The following is a 23,054-nucleotide window of genomic DNA, read 5'->3' on the forward strand; positions in this document are numbered from 1 at the left end:
TAGAGTATTCTTGGTTGGAAGTCTTTTCCTTAAGCACTTTGAAAAAAAGTTATTATATTGTGCCACTCCCTTCTGGTGTGCAAAGTTTCTGCTGAAAAATCTTCTGAATAGTCTAAGTTGTTTTTTTCTTCCTGCTTTGATGCTTTTCTCCTTGTCTTTAACTTTTGACACTTTAATTATAATGTGTCTTCCTGTGAGTCTCTTTGGGTTCATCTTATTTGGAACTCTCTCAGCTTCCTGGATCTGTATTTTCTGTTTCTTCCCTGGGTTAGGGAAGTTTTCAGTTATTATTTCTCCAGATAAGTCTTCTGCCCCTTTCTCTATGGGACCCCTGTGATGTGAATGTTAGTCCACTTAATGTTGTACCGTAAGTCTCTTAAGCTATCTTCACTTTTTTTCATTCTTTCTTCTTTTTGTTGCTCTGATTGGGTGAGTTCCTCTGCCCTGTTTTTGAATTCAGTGATTTTTTCTTCCATTTCATCTAATGTATTTTTCACTTTCGTTAGTGTACTGTTGAGCTCTGTGACTTCTGTCTGGTACTTTCTTATATTTTCTGCTTCTTTGTTGAAGTTCTCACTGTGTTCATTTATTCTTCTCCCAAGTTCAGTGAGCATCTTTATGAATGTTACTTTGAACTCTTTATCTGGTAAATTACTTATCTCTGTTTCATTAAGGGTTTTCCTGAGATTTTTATCTTATTCTTTTATTTGGAACATATTTCTCTATTTATTCATTTTGCTTGACTCTCTGTCTTGGTTTCCATGCAATAGATGAATTAGCTACCTCTCCCAATCTTGAAAGAGTGACCTCAAGTAGATGAACCTTATTGTTCCACTCTTCCCTAGCTCTTGATTGTCTCTCAAACCTTTCTCATTGTGCAAGCAGCCTATTTTATTTTTTATAGTTCCCAGTAGTCGAGGCTGTGCCAAGACCAGTCAGTGTCATGAAGAAGAGGATCTCAGTCAGCACTTAGATTCAGGCTGATTGGAAGCCAGGCCCTTAGGCAACAGCTTTTAAAGAATAAATATATGGGCTGACTTGGTGGCATAGCAGTTAAGTTCGCATGCTCCACTTCAGTAGCCCAGGGTTTGCCAGTTCAGATCTTGGGCATGGACCTAGGCACCACTTTTCAAGCCATGCTGTGGCAGGCATCCTACATATAAAGTAGAGGAAGACAGGCACGGATGTTAGCTCAGGACCAATCTTCCTCAAAAAGATAAGAATGCAAATATAGATAGTCTTGTGGGACGACAAGTGAAGCCCTGCAGGCCATCAGAAACAGGAGATCTGAAGGTGTCCCCTGGGTGGCAGTCACAAAAATTTGAGCTCCAGATGACTGTTTCATCTTCTCCTTTCTGGGAGATATCAGTAAGCTGTAGTGAGGTAGAGGGAAAATACAAAGACAGCATCCCTCAGCCTAAGTTCCCTGAGAGCACCTCTATAGCCCCTAGATGTGTGCCAAACATGAAGCCTGCCCCTAAGGCTGAAGCTCCAGGACAAGCAAGTAGGCATTTCTCACAGGAAGGCCAGGAGTGTGTTCTAGTCTTCTGTCTGTGTAGTGTCCTGAGGGGTAAGCCTGCCAAGAACTGTTTCTCTGATTGTTACAGTCCCACAGGACCCAAGAATGCAAGCTCTCCTGCCCACCAGAGCCAGGAGATTAAGGGTTATTCTCTGGATTGTGGCTGCAAAAACCAGGGCACCCAACATGAAAACTGGGGCACCAGACACATATAGGAGCTCCTCTTCAAGAGATGCTGGCGCTCTGTGTGGCAGAGAACAAAAAGATAGTGCTGCCCTTTGAGCTCTCAGGGAAGGTTTACAGTCAGTCCTTAGATGTGTGTTTAATTAGAAACCTGTCCCTCAGGCCAGTCATGATGATTAGCTAATAGGCTTCCTTCACAGAAAGACCGAACTCCTGGGTCTGTTGTCTCTTGCTATGCCATGGGAGTGGTAGGCGTTTAAGAGCTCCTTCTCCATTGGTTACAGTCCTGTGGGACCCACAAGTGTAAGCCCTTCTGGCCTCCAGAGCCAGGTGATGAAGAGATGTCCTCTGGCATCAGCTGCATAAATCTGGGCACCTGAGAAGAGTATAAGCTCTTTTCTGAAAGATACTGGTGAGCTGGAGCAAGGCATACAGAGATTGAAAAGATTGCATCCACAAGCCTCCATTCCCAGGAAGCACTTCCATAGACTCCTATAAGAGTGCCAAACCATAAGTCTGCACCTCAGGCCAAAGCTCCTGGACAAGCAAATAGACCTCTTTCTCAGAAAAGTTAGGGGTATGTTATAGTCTATTATCTGTGAAGTGCCCTGTGGGTGGTAGTCTCCCAAAAACTCTCTCTCTGATTGTTATAGTGTAATGGGACCCAGGATTGCAAGCCCACCTGGCCTCCAGAGCCAGACTTTCAAGGGGCATCCTCTGGGTGGCAGCCACAAAAATCAGGTCACCAGATATAAAAACTTGGGTGCCAGACATGTGTAGAAGCTCCTTGCTGGAAAATAGTAGCACCCTGGACTGAGGCAGAGGGAGAGGTAAAGATGGTGAACACTGGTTGGAGCAAGACAGAGGGGGAGTGCAAAGATGGCACCTGCCAAAGAAAAAATAATAACAAAAAATAGAAAAAAGAACAATAAAAGTAAAAATAGAAGACAGGTTAAAAAAGAAAACATAAAGGAGAAATTTTAAAAAAATATAGCACCTGCAGGCTTTACCAAGGCAGAAGAGAGAGAGCTTGGAAGATGGACTCCATCAGCTGGAACACCCGTTAGAAAGGAGAAAAAAATGATTGCATCTGCCGGCTTTAGCAAGGCAGAGGGAGAGCAGGACGACAGTGCCCACGAGCTTCCATCGCCCACAGAATATTCCAACAGGCCCCTGCCCCTCAGATCAATGCTTTAAAATTAGCAAATGAGTCTCTTTTTTACATGACCTCTAAGTGCTTTTCAAAGGGCTGCTTCTGTGCTGGGCCCTGGGGTGAACAAGTCTGCATGTGAGCCCTTTAAGAGCCTTCTCAGTTCACCACAGCCGCATGGGTCTCATGGGAATGAACCCCACTGGTCTTCAAAGCCAGATGTTTTTGGGGCTCCTCTTTTAGGTGCTAGTCTTAAAACTTGGAGTGCTGGATGTGCGGTATAAACCCTTTACTCTTCAAGTTGAAGCTCTGCGTTTTGAGTTCCCACCTGATTGTGAGTCACCCCACCCGGGGGTGAGGTTCATGGCAAGATTTCACCTCAGCCTTTTCTACCCGCTTCCATGTGACTTCCCTCTCTCATCTCCCCATGTGAAGGGGTCAGTCCACCAGTTTTTAGATCTTTTCCTATGAAAGTTGTTCCATATATAACTGTTGATTTCATGTGTCATGGGAGGAAGTAAGTACAGGATCTTCCTAAGTCACCATCTTGAACCAGGCTTCCAAATTTCACCTCATTACTTACTGCTTCCTTGTATATTTCTAGCCAAATGATAATATTCAGTATTAATCACCTCCCAGTTTTTCTATCTTTGCACACTTGGATCAGGGGAGTTTCCAATAAGAATGCTTACTCTTTCTCTATATTTAGCAAAACTTGAAAACTTTCCCATCATGCAAGACTGAGTTCAGATGTAATTTTGCAAGTCATGTAAATCTGCCCCCCAACTCCAGAAGATCAGGAAATCTGCTAGTCTATGCTAACATCTCCTGGAATTTTGTTACTCTCCGTCTTTCTCTTTAGTACCCAATTTGAAATTCAGTTTCTGTAAACCAGTTGTTCCCTTCCTACTTTATCAATTCTGTATACTGAAAATTCTGCACATGTAATTTACCTGGACAAAGTAATATCTATATGAAAAATGGAAACAAATTTTCTGTTCCAAAAATAAAATTGTGGTTTAATGATTAAAACATTAGGGCACCAAAGTACCTTAATTATTCATTGGTGGTAAATTTGGAACTTTGGGAAATTAATTTTTAGAGCCTTAGAGAATAACAGCATACTTTTACTTATAATTACATATTGCATTTGCAGTGTACTTAAAGGCACAGTATTAGATCTAAAGACTTAATAGGACACCGAAACCACTTACTATTTAAAAGAGGAATGTGGTTTTAAGTTTCCATTATAAGCAGTAACCTTACTTTTATGGTGGGTTATATTCCTGGAAAATATGCAAAATAATTTAAGAAGAAACTAATTTTCTTATAAAAGCAATTTTATAATAGAGGAGTTACATTTTCAAATAAGAGCATGAGGCTTAATATTTTTATAAAAATTACCATATACTCCATAAACATAACCTATTTAATCTATCATAAATGTTAAATATGAAAATGTACGCTGTGCTAGTTTTTTAATATTTGTAAAAGTCAACAACATAACCAATCATGCATAAACTGAAGTAAGGTCATATAGATTGCTGCACAAAGTTATTATATTGCTCAAAATCCCTTACCTTTTTTTTAACCAAAGCTATAGGTTAAAGAGTCTTTTGTGAGGATTATGGGATTCTGAATGGTTTCTAAGTTGATTTTGACAGGTGTCTTCCAGAGATTTGGGGCAATGTAGAGCTTTTTTTGGTGACTTTTTGATAAGCTTATTCAAGGATATATTTTTTGCTGTCCTCTTTGTCTCACATCATGTCCCTGTGATAAGCATAGGGATAACTGTTCAAATTGTTATTTATTGCAATACCTTAAAGTAGTCTCACTGATTTCTTGAGCTGTCTCATAAGACCAAGCATTGTCACCTTTCCCCCTCGTATTATATAAGGCATCCCAGCCTTTAATATTTAAGAACAAATCATTGCTTGCTTTGATGTCATCTTTTTCTCTCTCACTACAATTAGAATTCACCTATCAGAAAAAGCCTAAAGATTTCACTTTAATAGTGGCCAAATGGAAAGCAGATAATTTAATTTGCCCAATAATCTGAAAATCCTGTACTTGAAGAACTACCTCTTGACAAAAACTTGAAAAAAGGGAACATAAAGTGTGACTATTTAGAACTGAGGTTCCTTTTCTTCACAAAATATAGCAGAATGTGTAGTTCCAAATGGATTTCTTTCAAAATCATCTCCTTAGAGTGGGGCTGTCAAGACATTCTGATAACGCTCCCTTTAACTTCAAGCAAGTCTGGAAAGCTTCCAGTGCCATATGCAGGCTAATAAAGCACAAGAAAACCAGTTTCATTATTTTACAATTACAAGACTCTCACTCCCTAGAAAACTTGTTCTTTTTTTCTTTTAATTCTTCCTTTTTCAGTTGTCCCTCCTTCCTCTTTCATAGCTAGTCTATTCAAATAGATATTCTGAGAACTACCACTTCCCTTCTCCCTGCACACCAAACATCTGTGCTATTTAAGTTGCAGGCATAAAAGATTAGAGTGATGTACTGAGGTTCATAAGTGCCAACGTGATAAGCTGAGGATTGCTTGTATTCAAATCCTCCATAATGGCTCTGAAATAATAGCTATAACCTCTAGAAAAATGAAGATAAGAAGATTGCTAGAAGGAAGATACACACTTTTCTTCAGTTCATTCATGATGTGATGTTTTCTCTTTCTAATGCAGTTCTGTGAGCTCTGCTCATAGAGAAGCTTCTTAATATACACAAATTTGTTGAGAGTTAGTCGAGTAATGATTAAGAAAAAAGACCTTGGACCAATTCCAAAAAATATCTAAATTTCACGGAATGCTCATCTCTCAGCTTTACAGCTTTCTTTCCTTTATCCTTTTATGGGGTTTGTATGACCTATATTAAGCCTTAAAATATATTTTCTGGGAAATGATGAACTCTTTGGATCTTCTATAGCCCTGATCATCAAGACTCAGTAGATAGGGGCAGTATTAGAACAATCTATCTATTTATCATTTGATACTCTGCAGCCTGAAGCCTGACATGCCATCCCCACAACCCACAGACTTTTCAGATAAGCTCAGGCAAATTGTGTAGAAATGGTCTTGGTCTTATGTAGCTTAGCTTTAGTCTGTGTCTTTAAACCGAGTTTAGTATCGACTTAATAAAGGCAACAACAGAAATAGAGGGAATAACTTAAGCATATGTCGTATATACAGGAAAAAATTTGGCTCACCACTGTTTATCCCAAGGCAAGCTGCTTCACTTCTTTGAGGTTCCATTTATTCATTTGTATTGGAAATTTCCACAAGTTTATTAAACGGCCAGATGAGATCCTACATGTGTAAGTACCTAAGAAAGTGGGAACCTAGAATACAATAGATATCCAATACATTTTCAGTGAATGAACAAATTCCCATGCTCTTTATTCAGTAATAGATTTGGGGTCTTAAAATTTATGCACACTGCTTCAATCTTCACTCCCCCTTGCCTGTGCATTTATCTCTTAGAAAGACTGGATATTTTTCCTCTCATTCACAAATAAAGGTCTTCATATGAAAGAGATTTGCTTTTACGTTCTATAAAAGATTCATGTACTATAAAAGATTCATGTATTTATTGTATCTTACTAACATCATATTTACTGAAGAAACGTTTAAGATAAAATATCCAATTTCCATTTGGTTGAAAATACCTGTAAAAACTTGATCTAGGTTTCCTAAATAAAAAAGTGCCTTGAATTTCAAAGAAGAAACAGGCAAATTCCATCTTCCCTTCCTCTCCCACATTTTTCACACTCTGCCTCCACCATCACACCCCTGCGACCACAACTATCATACAACAAGATATTCATGTTGTTTCCAAAGATCGATTAAAGAAATTGTCTGGCTGGTCATTCTGGCCTTTGGAAAAAGCAAGGGAACATAGTTAAACAAAGTCATAATTGAAGAGTTGTTTTATTTTTAGCCAACCGTTGATGAACCACTCTCCCTGCTCATGAGGCGGGAACGGGTCACAGAACTGCTATGGCGGGATAGTTGGTCACGAAACTCTGAGGCCATGAAGTAATAAAGAATTGGATCCAAAAGGCAGCAGATACTTGCGAGGCATAGACAAAAAGGATGGAAATACAGGGTGCTTCGGACAATGGGACAACTGCTAATGATGGTTTCCTTTACCATGGTGTAAAAAATAAAGTTAATATGATAAGGAGTGAAGCAGATGAAGAAGACTGCAGCACACATGAAAACCATCCTCAGTGCTTTCTGCCTCTCACCAATTCCTTGCAAAGCAATTGGTGGTTGTCTCAGGGATATAGTAGTTTTCCAGGTACACCATGCGATGATGACTACTGGGATCACAAATCCTGACAGCTCAGCAACTGTAATCATCCCAACCAAAGCCACTGCATTCATTTGCTTGTAACCAAGATCAGCAAAGCAGGACTCAGTGTTGTTGGCTAAATCTGTGCTTCTCAGGATGGGAAATGGCAAACAGGCTGTCCCCACGATGACCCAGATGGCAGCACTGATGCCCACATCATACCTACGCTTCCAGTCTCTGGCCCTAAAGGGCTTGAGGAGAAAGAAGCACCTCTGAAGGCTGATGCACGTCAGGAAGCAAATGCTGGCATACATGTTGAGATACTTCAGGTAGAAGCACAGCAGGCAAAGGGCCCTCTGGAAAGGCCAATGGTGGCTGATGTAATAGTAAATCCGGAGGGGTAAGGACAGCACGTGAGCAAGGTCAGCCACAGAGAGGTTGATCATGAAAATGATGGCTTTATTTTTCTTGCTGATGAAGCGGCACAGAACCCACAAGGCTGCACTGTTGGCCAGAAGACCAGGGATGAATATGAGGATGTAGGTGGTTGCATAAAGGGAGTACTGAAATGTCACATTAGTGACATTGCAGTCAGTCTCAGCATTGCTGGTACTGTTGCCACCCATCACGAATATTTCAGTATAATCATCAAAGTAAGCCGTGAAGTTATGATCCCTGCCCAAAACAAAAAAAAGAAGAGTATATTAGTTAAGTAGTTCTTTAGCCAACATTCAGATTCCTTTTTATACTTACAGAGGCATAGAATATTAAAATTAGAAGGGGCTTGTTTACAGATGAAGAAGTAGATGCTCAAGGAAGATATACTGATCCAAAGTCACCTAGTGAAATCAGTTAGGGAATCATGAAATCGTCTCCAAACTACCCTGCTAGAGCCTAAGTTGTGTTGCAGACAAGGATGTACTGAAATATTCAGTCTATTGTTCTCACCATAGCCAAAAGGGTGTGGCATTTGAGACTACTGCTTTTGTGTTCAAATTTGTCTTGCCCCAAGCCCTGATTAGAGTGAATACTGTCTCACCTTTTAGGTCCCCTTGCCTCTCCTTTGTCTGCCACCTTGCCCATTAGGTCCTGACTTCCTGTCTTGGCACTCCAGCACTTGAAAAGTGACCCTGCTTCCTTTAGCCTGCATTGCCAGTATCCTAGTTGATTTTCAGGGCTTGGGAATCTTACCTCCTTATTATTGTATCACAGTAGCTGGTTGTTCTTGTGCACTTTGTCTTTCTCTCTTGGCTTAGGTTTCATTCCAAATTTACATGAAAAATTTCAGTAATATATAAATTTAGAAACTGAACCAGGATATTTTCCTTTGTATTATCTAGAAAAGAAGAGATCATTTCTCCGTCTAAGGGGAATTCTGTATTGATGTGACATCATGGACATTGCAGATTATCCAATAGTCACAGTGAACATTGATTAGAGCACCAGCAAAACAGTCTACTAAAATCATTTTTTTGGAAAAACTTAAGATTTAATACTTATTTTTCATTAAAGTAGTCATCATAAGGAAAAAAAGTTTTGTGGATTTCCTTAATCTTATTTTATGCTTTAGTGTAGTTTGTATTATGTATTATATGTAGGGCATGGGGAATACAGAGTAATCTTTAGGGCTTCTTAAGATCTGGCCATGGATTTATGCAGGCTGCCTGCAAATAAGAATGGCAGGAGAGCAACAATATCATTATTTTACTTTAACTTACTTGTATGATTTCAGACTGGAAAGGACATTGGAAAATCATTTAATTCAGCCTCCACATAATACAGGTAGAAGAAGCCAGGCCCAGAGAGGAGTTTATTAAGGCCATAAGCTACTAAATGGAAGATCTGGGACTTCAAATGGAGGGGCAAGGTGCCTAATCTTTATAGACACCCTTCTCTTCATCATTTATTTTCCTCCCAAACACTAAATTTTACAAACATAGCTTCTGTCCATATTTCAGGAATGTTTATTGCATTTAGAACTAAAAGTGGAAGAAATAAGTAATGAGGTTATTCTTCAAATGGAGTAAGGGTTTTGTTGTTCTTGATTTTATTTTGTTTTATTTTAAGTAATTTTACAAAAATAAAGGAGTGGCATGCTTTCAGATTCTTCTCCTAAGTAGCAGAATGACTTCCTATGTCATTTTAAGTCCTGTTTCAAGACATAGAAATGTAACATTAGAACAGAACCCCAAGTGATAAATTCATAGATAAAACAGAGTCAACACTATGAGCTACTATTACTTTAAAGAGTAATTTCACTTTCCCTCCCCTTATATTCCATCCCCCGTACTTAGCCTATCTGTGATATATCCTAAAGAGTCAAGCAGTCATCTTACTTATGTATGTATGACCTTGAACAGAAGGTGGACATGTGCCCACAGGTGAAAAGACAGAAAATAATTATCATGTTGTGAGTATCAATGATGGACCCCAGAATCTGCAGTGGAATTTTTCACATGCATTGTTTAATTTAATTCTTACAACCATCCTAAAAGATGGGTACCATTATTCCTCTCATAGTGCAGATCAGGTAACTGGGGTTCAGAGACATTCAGTAAATTGTCTGAGGTAACAAAACTAGAAAATGGTAAAAATGAGATTTACTATCATGCCTTACTTGTTCCAAGGTCTATGCTATTTCCACTATACCACTTGCCTCTCTCTGCTCAGGAGGGACTACTTAAGAGAATGAGGCTCATTGTAACATCTGGAAGGCACATTATGGCAGAACATTTTTAATCCCATAGTAAGAACTTATGAACTTATAACACTAAGATTAAGCCATCAGGATATAACTAAACACCTGCCCCCACACATGTCCCCCATCCCTTCTCACCACTCACTTTGACTTCAGTATTGGCACTGTTTCTACTATTATCTATTATCCATGATGAAACTGTGAGAGAGCAAGGGAAGATACATCAAATACATTATAATTCCAAGAACTAAGAAAGCTCACACTCACCAAAATTACACTTCCACTTTTGCATTTTAGAGACATGGGTATTTGTTTCTGCATAACTGGTGTAGAAAGTTTCATTTTCTAAAGCAGCATGTTCTGTTCATACCTCTGTGTTAAATAACAGAGCCCTATTGGGCCAGAACAGTATGCTAAAGGTCACGTTCACACTTTCTTTTTTCTGTGGCTTCTTATGCCTTTGCAATTCAGTTTATTGTAAGCTTGGAGATTTGCATGGCCTGCTTTCCAAAACCTCTTCTCTTTTCCAGACCGAAGGGGAGATAGGAAGGGATTTTCCCCAAATCTGTTTGATGACAATTAAATGTAAAATCCCCATGGTAGGGAGAGGCTGGGGGAATTTGTTTTGGGTAAGACAGAAATATAAACTCTCTCAGAGAGGGAACATTTAGCTTGCTACGGACAATTTGTGACGTTTCTGAAATTTAAGAAAGGAGAACAAGCTGAGAAGCTACTAACAGGAAAATGCTGAATAGAAGGGCTAAAGAGAAACTCTAGAGAGAGTATAACCCTTCTCTCTGTCTCTGCCTCTCTCTCGGTCTCTCCTTTAGTTCTGACTCTATGGTTGATTTTTCTGGTTAGTCTGTGTCCCCTGTGTTGCTAATTTCTCCTCCCCTTCAATCTGGACATATCTTTGATTCCTGTCGCAGAAAGAAGTGGGAGACTGGTGATTCACTCATGAATCTGAGCTCCACTTCTAAATGTGTCATGATTCTCCCTCCCAGAAACTCAAGCTGGAAACTGGGGATTTATCCAACCCCTATGACTACATTTTGTCCACATCCGGTCAGAAACCAAGTGATTCCCCTAAAATGCTCTCAAACTTATCTCCAATCCATGTACACTTCCACTGTTGCCATCCTAATACAGGCCACTGTGAACATTCCTCTTGACTGTTGTAACAGATGCCTTACTGGGCTTCCTGCACCCCAATCATGCCCCCTGCAGTCCATTCCCTATACTGTGTCTAACACTAATTTTAATTATGGCTACCTTTTATTGAGGGCTGCAATTTATTTACAGACTAAGCACTCTTCACATGTTATTTCATTAATCTTCGTAGCAGCCTAAGATTATTTTCATATTATAAATGAGGAAACCGAGACCAAGAGAGGTTGAATAAGTTACGCCAAAGTCACAAAATTTGCATAGTGTAGAGGTAGTATATTGGAATTGGAACCCATGCTTGTCTCTATACTTCCTTATCTCTGTCATGGCACTTACCACACTTACTGAAATTCTGTTAACATGTTTTTCTCAACTGGATTTTGCACTCCTTCATGGCAGGGACTATGTTATCTCTTGATCCCTTCTAACTTTTTCCACACTGTGGCCCAAGTGATCTTCTTTTGAAATATCATGTCATTCTCCTGCCTAAAGTTCTTGTCCCAGTTCTCTTTTGTATTAAGGCTAATCTTTTCATTGTAGCCTAAAGGCCATATCTAATATGGCTCTTGTGCCCTTCAACATCACCTCATACCATTCTCTTCTTCATTCTCTATGTTTCAACTGCACTGAGATGCTTTCAGTTTCTAGAACAAGCCAAGGATTTTTCCTGACAAAGGCTTCTGCACATGTCGTTCCTTCTTTCTGGAATTCTGTTCCTCTAAATCTTCACATATCTGGCTCCTTTTAACATCAGTTTGCAGGTCAGAGAGACTTTCATGGCCAATACTATCTAGGCAATCATATACATCATTACGTACTCTCATACTCTTTATTCTTTCTCTTTGCAGCATCAACATCTCTAATTTAGATGTTTGTTTACTTATTTATTGGCTATTTACCCACTGTGCTGTTAGCTCCCTTAGTGCTATTGCAAGATCTGTTCTGTTCACACCATATATCCTAGACTTAGCCTGCTACTTAGTAAACACTCAAAGAAAGATTGTATGATTGGAATGAGTTGCATACACGATAGTTTAAAGTCCCTATTTAGAAGCAATAAGCAAAAGTATAAACCTTGATATGTCAACTTTATCCTCAATATTCCCTGCACTTAACCCTTTCAACTTAGAAAAGCCATGCCTGTAGAAGCCTGAGAGAAAATCAAAATAACTAATTTAGAAATCACAGATGATCAGATATATCCTCTGGGTAGAAACCAGCACAGCCCAAGTTCTCAGAATACTATCAACATTGTTACCTGGATCTCAGGAAGAGGGTAGTCCTTTTGATCTGCTTCCAAAAGCATCTCAATCCCATATTTTTGTTGGTGTCATTCTACAAAGGGTACACCTGCCTCATCTCAACAGCAGATGAATTTCTACCCACCTATGCATGGAACCTGGAATGAGAGTGAGAAGTCTGCATCTGTAGTTCGCAAAGCTCTCCACATATGGAGAGTAAGCATAAAGGGAAAATGACTCTTGTCTATTTACTTTTTTCCATGGCTTTTTGAGGTCTCTCACTGCCTTGGAGGCCATCATTCATTCAACCTATATTTAATAAGCACCATTCTGTGAACTCTGTGCTGGAAGAATATAGAATTGTCTCTCATAATCTCTGTCCCCGAGAAACTTCTGGTCTGGTGAGGGAAATATTTTAAAAAATCTCCAATATCACAATCAGTGCGTGACAAGAACTGAGGTGAATGGCATAGGTGATAAATCCTCACAGTAGCATAGCATCATCCCTGTGAGGTAAATGGAACAGATACCAGTAATATCCCTACCATAGTGTTTAGTTGACAAAGAGATGCATTCAAGAACAATCCAGTTCCCTGTTCAAGGTCACAGGGTTAGAATATGGTGGAACTAGGACCAGAATTCAGGTGTTTAGGCCTCTTATTCAATGCTCTGTATACCATGTCAGGATTCTTCTATTAAATTCTAAGAGACTCCACAAACTAAAGGACTCACAACTAAAAATACACAACTATGTACCCAGGGGGCTTTTGGAGAAAAAGGAAAGATAAAGTCTTTAAATTCTGAGAGACAGAGCACCTTGAGCCAGACAACATGGCACTTGTGCCAAGCCAACTACATTTTCTTACTTGTTCCTGTAGGGACAGGTGTGGAGAGAAAAACAAAGATAGTGGCTGGGGAAGAGATAACGTTAACCTTATTTTGCCTGAATTATACACTATTGTATTTAAATCCTAGCACCTTTTCAAAACTGTGGTTAAGTCCAATCTCTTCAGGAAAACCTACACTGTATTATCACTACGATTCATCTAGGATTTAGCGATTCACAGTTTCATCCAGCAAAAGGACATTCTGCTCTGTGTTTACCCAATATGCTAATTGCTGAGGACGGTGGAGTGTGGTGGAAAATTTCCCAGAAGAATAACACATGACTGTTGTCCTCAAGAACTTTATAATTATTTAGAAAAGACAGATATAAGAATAACTAACTAAAATATATGTTTAAACATGCCATGAAAAAGATAACAAAGAAGTTTCTTTCTTTAGAAGTAGAAATGAATCCTGTACAGCAGAGGAAGATAGGAAGGTCAACTTGTAGCTTAAGTCCATTTTCAATGAACAGTTGTAAGGATGGGCAGAGTGTAGGGGAAGAAAGGATGGAAAAGGAATTCCAAAGGTGAATGAATAGAATTCAAAGGTCCCAACATATAAAAATGAATGGCCTATGGAAAGGAATAATAAGTGTTCTAGACCAGCTGAAGAACACAGTGAAATGGTGGGGAAGGTGCAATGGCAGGTGAGAATGGGAGAAGATAGTGGAAGGGAAAAGTGACTAAAAAGGTAGGTGCAATCAGATCATGGAGGGTTTTCTAGGGAATCACTGAAGGATTCTGGGAAGAGGTGTGATATTACCATACTTGTGTTGTAGAAATATCACTCCCACAACAGTGTGGAAGATGGATTGGAAAGATGGGAGACTAAAGACAGGAGGTCCAAATTAGTTGGGAGTTTGTAGGGTGACAGTCTAGGTTTGCCTAGGACTAAGGATTTCCTGGGATGTAGAATTTTCAGTCCTAAAACCATGACAGTACAGGGCAAACAGGATAGTTGGTCACTCTATTGTTGCAAGAGTCAAGGTAATGAGAAATAAGCTCTGAACTTGGTATGGGAGGAATATTAGAATTTCAAGTGAAAGACAGAGATGGAATTGACCAGTTTTGGAGACTGACTGAAGAGTTGAAGATAATTTCATTTATAAAACGTGTGAAATGTTATAGAATGAAAGCAAAGTTTTGCACTTTTCCAAAGCCTTTTCAGATCAGCAGCTCACAGCATTCACCTTTCCTGACAATCTGAGCCAAATCACTTCTTCCTTATTCCAGGACTTTTCAAATGTATACTTTCTGCCAAACTTCAGCAATTCCTGACTCTTCAAATGGTCTTCTTTCTCTAACATTATAATCGCTTCACTGCAAATTCACCATACACTCCCAGAGACCTTAAATTTCTAAATGTCTCCATTTCTCCTGATCTGACTTAGCACCTTCCTCCTTCTTACTTCCTCCCCTACACAGCCTAGGTTAAATGGTCAAATTAACTGCTCTAACACAAGAACCCTCAACTCCCTTATTCACCATTCTTCTGCTGCACCAACCTAGCAAGGCGTTAATCCCAGATCAAGTCCACAATCCATTTTCTTTTTTACTATCCAAACTACTGAATGATGCTATTAAAAAATACCAGGATCTATTTGGAATGTCGAAACTAGAAATTTATGATCTCCAGCCTAAAATCTTTTGCTCCAGACTCTTTTTGCACACCCCTGATTAGTACCTTCTCCTATCCCCATGGTGGCCGTTCAGCACCTTCACAACTCTGCTAAAGCTTCTTCTCTCCTGATCTCCCACCCTCATCTTTCTCAGCAAAGGGTTTTACATCTTAAATCTCAGAGAAAATTGAGGTTATTGGGTGGGAAGCAACTCAATTTCATCCATTGTCTCCTCCCAACACACGCAATCTTATCTATAGCTGTGTCATTCTTACTTTTCAACACAGCTGCCTTTCCTGTTTTTCAAGATGAGTTCCCATGCTCTTAATCCCTTTTATCTCTCTCAGGATCTTCTTTCATTAATCATTCTCTTTCACTCCTAGATCATCATGCTGTCCTCCACTCTTAGTTAGATCTTTGTTATCAAGTCTCTCCAATCTCCAAAATAATTCTTCTCTTGTCTATGCATCTTATTCTAGCTCTTTGTCACTCCCCTCCTCTTCTTAAATAAACTTCTCACAGTAGTTGTTTGCACAGATTGTTTCCTTTTCCTCACTTTATATCCATTCTTCAATGCATTCTAAAGTGGTGTGTATACTCTCACAACCTCACTGAAACTGTTTTGGCAAAGATGACAAGTGACCATCATGTTGCTAAATCGTGCAGGAGTTCTCTGCTGCCTTGGACACAGTCTGACCACTTCCATCTTTTTGAAACGTTCTCTTGCCTTGGCTTCTAAGCCACAACTCTTTCTTAATTCTCTTTTGATCTATATGTATATTTATGTTGAGTCTCTTGCATGGCTTCTTTTAGCTGTACACATCCTTTAAATGTTCATTTCCCTAGGTCTATATCTTCTCTTTTTATTCAGCATCCTCGAGCTAAGTAACATCATCCACTTTCATGGCTTCAATTACCACTCATTTCCTGATGACTTTCACGTCTCTATGTCCTGGCCTGTCCTCTCCTCAGATATTAAATCTATATGTCCAACTTCCAGCTGAGATTTCCCATTTGAATGTCTCACAGACATCTCAAAATGAATATGTCCCAAACAAAACACCATACTCCCTGACCTTTTACTTATCCAGCATCTATCGAGTTACAAGAGCCATAATCCTTAGAATAATCTTAGACCCCTTCTTCTCTTTTATTCAATAAACCAAGTTTCCTCTGTCTCCCTCTCCCTCTCTCTTTCCTATCTCTCTGGATTATGAAAACACTCATTAACTGGTCTATCTGCTTGAAGGATTGTCCTTTTAAAATCTGTTCTCTACTCTGCTACCAAATCATGCATCAAAAACACAATTTGGGCTACAATGTCACCACAGGAATTACTTTAACAATACATTTACTTCATTATATTTAATGTTTCCATTTATGTCTCTGTATTTCTAACTAAACTATGAGCATTTTGAGGGCAAAGAGCATGTCTTACTGATCTTTAAATCTCCAGAACCTAGCAGAATGACTGGCACATAATCATTCAGTAAATATCTTTAACTGAACAAGGATTTTGCCTTATGACAATTCTTACATTGTTTAACTATTTATGGATCTCTTGACACTGGGCTGTGAGCATTGTGCAGTCAGGGACCATGCCCTAAATGTCTTTCTCTCTCTCTTTCTCTCTAACCCTAGAACAAGGCTAAATATACAGCAGTATTAAAACAATTGATGTTAACTGGCCCATGTAAGAATTAACTCCAAGGACTTAATGTCATTGATATTGCATAACCAACTCAGCTAAGTAGGACCACATAGACAAAAAAGGCCAGGCAGAATTATGACCTGTGAAAATGCCATATCCTCAGCAACACTTCAGCCCTTAACTCTGCAGTTGTGAACACCCAAATAGAGATGAGAACAGAATTCCCAGTGCCTTCAATATCAGCCTTATAAAAGTAAAGGCCTCTTGTTTTCTCTAGTGTGCAGTCCTCTGTTCAGGCTATATGCTACCTACACCAAAGGCCAGGACCATGAAGAGGGATGCCTCTTCTCCTGAAAGAGGTATTTGATGACAGAAGCCAAATTCAAAGGGAATGGCCAGCACAGAGTTCTATTCTAATAATTAAAGTAGAAAAATCAGCTACCATCTTTCAGCCATCAAGATTCACTTTTAATGTGTGGCTCTAAGGATGTTCCTGATAAAGAATATTGGTGTAAAGTTGTGACTAAAATGCCATCAAACTCCTTTCTCCCTAGATTCCATCTCAGAGATCAATATTTTACTCCTCTCTCAAGGTCCCATGTCAACTTTCATTTTGTCTTTGCACTGGGCAACTCTGTTCTAACTTCCTCCTTCTTTGTACTCTTACTGGATGTAAGGGCTGCACTATATGAATGTAGTCTCTCTGAGGGAAAACTCTGTGTCAGACTTTTATATTCTTCATTTTGTTTAGCAGAAGGTTAGGCATGTAGTAGGATCTCAGTTCATGCACATTTGTTTGTAAAGGTAAGACTATGGAGAACAGACACAAGTTAGCAGAGCCTAAGGCAATTTTACTTCTAACGTCTCTCTCATGAGCTACTCTCCCAAGCCACAATCATAATCTTTCTCCCTTTGCTACTGAGGAAAATATGGTCAAGGCAAGGATAAAAAGTTGGAGTCTAATAAATGTGGATGCTTAAGAGCTCCAAAACTTGCACTCCCAGCTTTTTATTTAAAATCCAACAGGATCTCATAAGTTTAAGTATGAATTTGGTCATTAAACACTTGACTTTATGAAAATAACTAAATTTTGTCTCAGAACACAAAAGTATGTCAGGTCTTTAAATATGATTCAATGGAGATGAATCCAAAAACTTAGCAGGTACCAGTAACATCCTCCCAAAGGCAGCTTCCCTTCCCAAACACCTAGGTCAACGCTGTGGTTTCACAAAGGAACAGCAAAAGTGAGCTTATATTATTATGTCATCAGAATTTGTACCAGACTCCTAAATTTCACTGAAATACTAAGTCCAAGAAGTTTCCACATACATCCTGTCAGCCACTAGCTAAGGGTTATTCATATGTTACCTCTAATCCTTGCAAGAGCTCTGAGTTAATTATTATACCCTTTTACAGATCATAAGATGGAGGTTCATCAGGATTGAGTTTCTTTCTCAAAGTCATAGCTATTATGATTTCAGTTGTGATAAGGGTCTTCATGAGCAGAAAAAGCTAAAATTCTTCTTATAAAAACAACTTATTGCACAGACAGAAAGATATTTTAAAATGGATTTTCTGTAAATAAACTGTTCTTCAAAGATAAAGAAGCTATTGTTCTCAGTTCTAGTTCTAGCACTTGTATAACTATGCATATGTGGCAAATGACTGCCCACCAGGTGTCAGGGTAGGATTGTATCAAAACCAAGGATCTTTATGGAGTTTTGCCCATGAACCCAAACCATAATAGATCTGCAGATAGAGTACTGGAACAATTTCTTTATAATAGTGGTGACCTGGCTTGACAAGACGTTGTAGTGAGGAGGATTCAAATGCAGTAGAATATATTGAAAGGAGTGAGTGGATTTGAAGCTAAGACACCTGGATTCCGGTAACTATTCAAATACTAACTCTTTGTGCTGCCCTGTTAAGCCCCTTCTCTTCTGTTGGTTTCATTTCCATCATTATTAAAATAACACAATTTGAACTGGATGATCTTTAACTCCCTCACAGTTCTAACTTGCCATGACTTTATAGGAATGGCCCCTCTCAACTTCTGCCCCTATTACCACAGCACTGCCACTGCCATCATTAATGCAGCCACCACTGTCTCAGCTCACCTGCTGATTTACACTTTACAAAGCATTATTACATCTATAATTGCTGTTAATCATTACTAAAGGTATTATGAATAATCAGGTCAGAGGATATCATCCTCATTTTACAGATCAGGAAACTGAGGCTCAAAGAAGTGACTTCATCTACCTGAAGACATAAGGTTAGCAAGTGACAGAGTGAGTAGAGTGGAATCTAGGCTTCTGGCATCAACGTGACTGCTTTTTCTCTAGTATGACTTTACAAAGCTTCACCCTCTTTGTCTTTTTCCTCTTTTAATGTCTCATCAGGTTACTAATACCACTAAGTGGATATGTTTATCAAGTTTGCTTTTTCTATTTTCTTTGATGATAGGACCAATATGTGGACCTGTCCTTTTGGGAGGAGAAGGAAAAATTAAAAAGGGAAAGACTGCTAATGGGTGCCCTTCCCACTCTCTAGGGACAACATTTACAGGCCATTGGGAACCTAACTTACTTTGCCTTATCTTACTTTTTCTTCTTTTTTAAACCACATAAGTCTCATATAAATTGCCCAAGCCAGTCTGACCCCCATCACCGTGATGTCCTTCATTCAGTCACACATAACCACAGCCAAAGAAGAGCCATTGGAATTTGGAGCTCTGCTATATCCTGAATTAATTCAAATCAACTCTAAATAACTCAGCTTTATGTGAGAAAGACAAAGATTTGGATATGTTTTGTAAGTCTAGACATTTTTTTCTATAAATTAGAGGGAGTAAAATTATTTTTATCCTTAAAATGAATTAAAGCAATTAGACTATTCACAAACTAATATCTTAAAGTTAAAATTGAACTTCCATGCATTCATGTTTATCAGATTTTTAATCATCCAGGAAAGAAGCCTAATAAGATATCATTTTTGCAGTTGGGGCAGCATTTTAGAGGTGGAAGGAATTATGTTCTTTGGGCAGATGTGGGATAATATCTTGACTCAGTTATCAGCTGTCTAGTCTGAAACAACTCATGTCATATCTCTAGGCTTCAGTTTCCTCATTTATAGAATTAGGATCACAGTGCCTGCAACATAGATCATTGTGAAGATTAAATGAAAAATGTGCATGAAAGTACCTATTTTCATGCCTGGTACACAGTAGACATTAAATAAATGTTAGTTTATTTACCCTTTACTTGTACAGAGAGTAATTTCCATGGGCCTTTGGTTGGATCTTATACTTTTCTATGTTTAGAAAATCCCCCAAAAAGTATAGCTGTGAGAGATGGTTGGCAGGATCAAAGCAATAATTCTTAAAGCTGAAGAGTGGAAAATGCATTACTTGAAAAAAATATTCCTTCTTATAGTAAATATATTGGAAATCAAAACAATTGTCCCTATAATACAAACTGATGAAAGTACTGATCTACAAAATCTTTTTGGGCTGTTGGACACACAGTACCTGGAAAATATCAATGCTATGGGGTAGTTTTTTCTAGGAGTCTAGGGTCTGGTTCCTAGGCAGGCAAGTCCACAATAACCTTGTAGTGAGATTTTTATGTTTCTCAAAAGGAACCTGAGTTATAAAACATTGAGAAATACTGATTGAGCGACATTGTCATTGTGGAAATCAGATTTCAGAACTCTTTCTCTTGTTTGTTGTTTGTGTTCTATCACTTGATAAAAAAAGGAAATTGCTTACGAAACACTGGCCTGTGGTCTAAAAGTTGAAACTCTCATGATAACATTATTCTGAAAAAAACACAATGGCCCTTGGCAAAGTTTACTGGGTTCCCTTTGAGATATAGACTATTATTTCCAGAAGGTACCCTCTGGTTAGATTTCTCTACTATGGCTCCATTATTTACCACTTCAGGATATGTAACTCTTCTTAGGTACCTAGAAGCCTAGAGTCAAATCACTGTTGCCAGGAAAAAAATTAAAGACCATCTATTCCAAGCTCTCTCCCCTTATTATAGGAGAGAATGTTTAGACCCAGAGAAATACAGCAACTTTTCCAAGGACCCACAGTGAGAGCTTTAGTTAGAACCAAGACTTCTGACTCTGCGTATTAATCCATCTCCTTCATCACTCTGCCTGTGAACCAATATTAGATGAAAACTTCCCTGCAAAATATCCTGACGTGGAGTGTAAGCAGACTTTTTGACCAAAAGTTTTTAAATAAAGCATAGACTCTCATCCAGCCATTTCCTTGATAGGTGGAACTCTTCGAAAGGGTGGGTTTACAACAGACAGCTCTGTCTTCTTTGCTAGAGCTGTGACAGAGGGTTATATACTGTCTTGCCTCCTAGGACACCAACTGACTTATGTCAAACACAACTGGCCATGAAAAGCCACCCAAAACCACCCAGAAGTACGCTTACTTATTTGAAGGCTTATGCTCCACCACTGCCAGGATTTGAGCAGTCGGTATAACTTGAACTCAACAACTTTTCCAGTTGAGCCAAAAAAGGAACTGCTTTTGACCAAAGAAGGACCTGTGTTCAACAGGAACCATTGCAAAGACAATTACCCCAAATGTATGACCCGATTCTCAATGTAGTTCAGGCCATTTGCCACTTCAGTATACCAGTATATTACCTATTTTCAGCAGTGAATAATTTTATTGTATCACACTTGCTAAGAGATAAACTCCTCAATTAATAAAAATGGCAATGACTCCCTGTATCTGTTTGAACAACCAAAATAAAAATGTCCCCACTTGCAGGATCCTGGAGACTGAGACTACTTCCTCCAAAAGGCACAACAAAGCTTGTTATCATTCTTTCCAAAATGATCCTGGTACCAAATGGTGTGGCACAGTCCACCTTCAAGGACTCCCCAAGTGGCAATCTCCTTTTGACTCAGTCTTCTTGGCTTAGAACCAGGCAGGTTGCTAGCACTCCTAGCAATAAGAACAATAATCATTGAAAAGACAGATGCTTCTCTTTTGGGCTCTGCTCTCCAGTATGGCTGAACTTGAGTCATAAAGCAGCTTTCAAAGGATCAAGAAACACCTCTGAATAGACTCTGAAATCATTTCACCAGGGCTTGTCATCTGGGATATTTTTGTCGTTTCCTAACCTAAAATTCAACATAGTTATAAATACATTTACAGTATAATCTCTGGGAGATTTAGGCTGCTGTAGGGGAAAGAGAACATGACTTAAGACACAGGTTCTAGTTCCAGCTCTGCCACTAACTATCTGGATGATCCTAAGTGTCTTCACTTCATTGGCTCTCAGTTTCCCCATCCGTATTGTAAGAGACTTGGATTTGTAAGAGCTCTTTCAGCTTTAAAATGTATGATCTGACTTTCTTTCCTTCTCTCTTGAAAGAACTTAACTATTTGCTGCCGTATCTGTGAAAGTGAAATTTACCAAAGTAAGGAGCCTATATGTAAAAATTTTCCTTCATTATGCAACTAGACAAATTGTAGAGAGCAGAAATTCAAATCCTATTTTTTGACTGAATATGTCAAGTTGTCCCAATGAGTCTCACTGAACACACTATTTTCTTACCACTTTGTGCCATCTTCTCTGGTTGATGAAGAAAGAGTGAGCCCTCATCAAAGAATAAGCTGCCTCACAGACTCCATGCTCCTGGAGTAATGGTAGAGACTGATGGCATTAACCCTAACTTTGTACTCTAGTCAGTCTCAAGGGCAATCACCACTTCTCCTGCTGTAAGAAGTCTGAAATGAGAAACCTGGGACCATTTTCAATTTGGACACTGGCCCTACATCTGCCCCTCTCCTGGTTCTTCACATCCCCACCAATCTTCCCATATGGAACACCAATTCCCAAATACTAGGCTGTAACTTACCCTGGAGCCTTGCCGGTATTAGCACTCTTGTTTCTTTGCAGGGAGCTGGAGGTAAAAAAAAGCCTAACTGGGTGGCACGGATCCTGCTGATAACTGAAAAATTTGTTGTTGAAAGAGGAAGTTGAGTGCATTTAGTGTCTCACCACAGAAACCTTATTTGCAAAGACCGAAGGTAAGTCCCTTGAGCAGATGACACTACTCAAGTTTTATTTCATTTTTATTTTATTTGTGCAGAGAAATTCAAATGTCAGGGAGCCAAAGGCTGTACAAAATCAAATGATTGCGTTTCAGCCTTCCTCACTGTTCCTCACCCTATCTCCTTCCACCACAACCCGCATGCCTATCTGTCTCACTAGATTCTAATAGGTTCCATGGCAAGATGGGATTTTGAGGCAAAATCTGAAGAGAGTTTACCTAAGAACAAGAAAGCTGCAACTCCTTCAAGCCTGAGGGGCAACTGGTGAGGAAACCTCAAGAACACAAATAGCAGTAGGACTACCTTTGTTTAAGCTTTTTCTCCCATCTGGAGTACCCTTCTCTCTACCTCTCATCTCAAGGCTCATACTTTAATGTTTAGTTTGGTTATTTTTGTACATTTCTTATCCCCTTAGTATACTGCAAACTGCGTGAGGGCAAAGATCATGTTTGACTCATCTCTGTAGTCATAATTAGTCCATCACAAGGTACTTTCATGAATATTTGTTGATGAATAAGTAAGGGAATAAATGAAAAAGTAAATGTT

At 39.1% G+C, this 23,054-nt stretch overlaps 1 protein-coding gene across 2 annotated transcripts; it reads right to left on the bottom strand.

Annotated features, from left to right (window-relative positions):
- Positions 1 to 6,085: 6,085 nt before the first annotated feature.
- On the bottom strand, positions 6,086 to 22,392 carry P2RY10 (P2Y receptor family member 10). 2 transcript variants are annotated; one of them, XM_046673570.1, is made up of 2 exons: positions 22,313 to 22,392; positions 6,086 to 7,832 (listed from the first exon to the last, which is right to left on the bottom strand). In XM_046673570.1, exon 2 carries the CDS (start codon positions 7,781 to 7,783, stop codon positions 6,797 to 6,799), a length of 987 nt encoding a protein of 328 aa, XP_046529526.1. In that variant the 5' UTR covers positions 7,784 to 7,832; positions 22,313 to 22,392; the 3' UTR covers positions 6,086 to 6,796. The 2 variants fall into 2 exon arrangements, with proteins under 2 accessions (XP_046529526.1, XP_046529527.1); XM_046673571.1 differs by lacking the exon at positions 22,313 to 22,392 and adding an exon at positions 8,349 to 8,370.
- Between the last annotated feature and the right edge of the window lie 662 nt (positions 22,393 to 23,054).

The sequence above is a fragment of the Equus quagga genome, chromosome 10 (assembly GCF_021613505.1).
Source record: "Equus quagga isolate Etosha38 chromosome 10, UCLA_HA_Equagga_1.0, whole genome shotgun sequence".
Classification (NCBI taxonomy): Eukaryota; Metazoa; Chordata; class Mammalia; order Perissodactyla; family Equidae; genus Equus; species Equus quagga.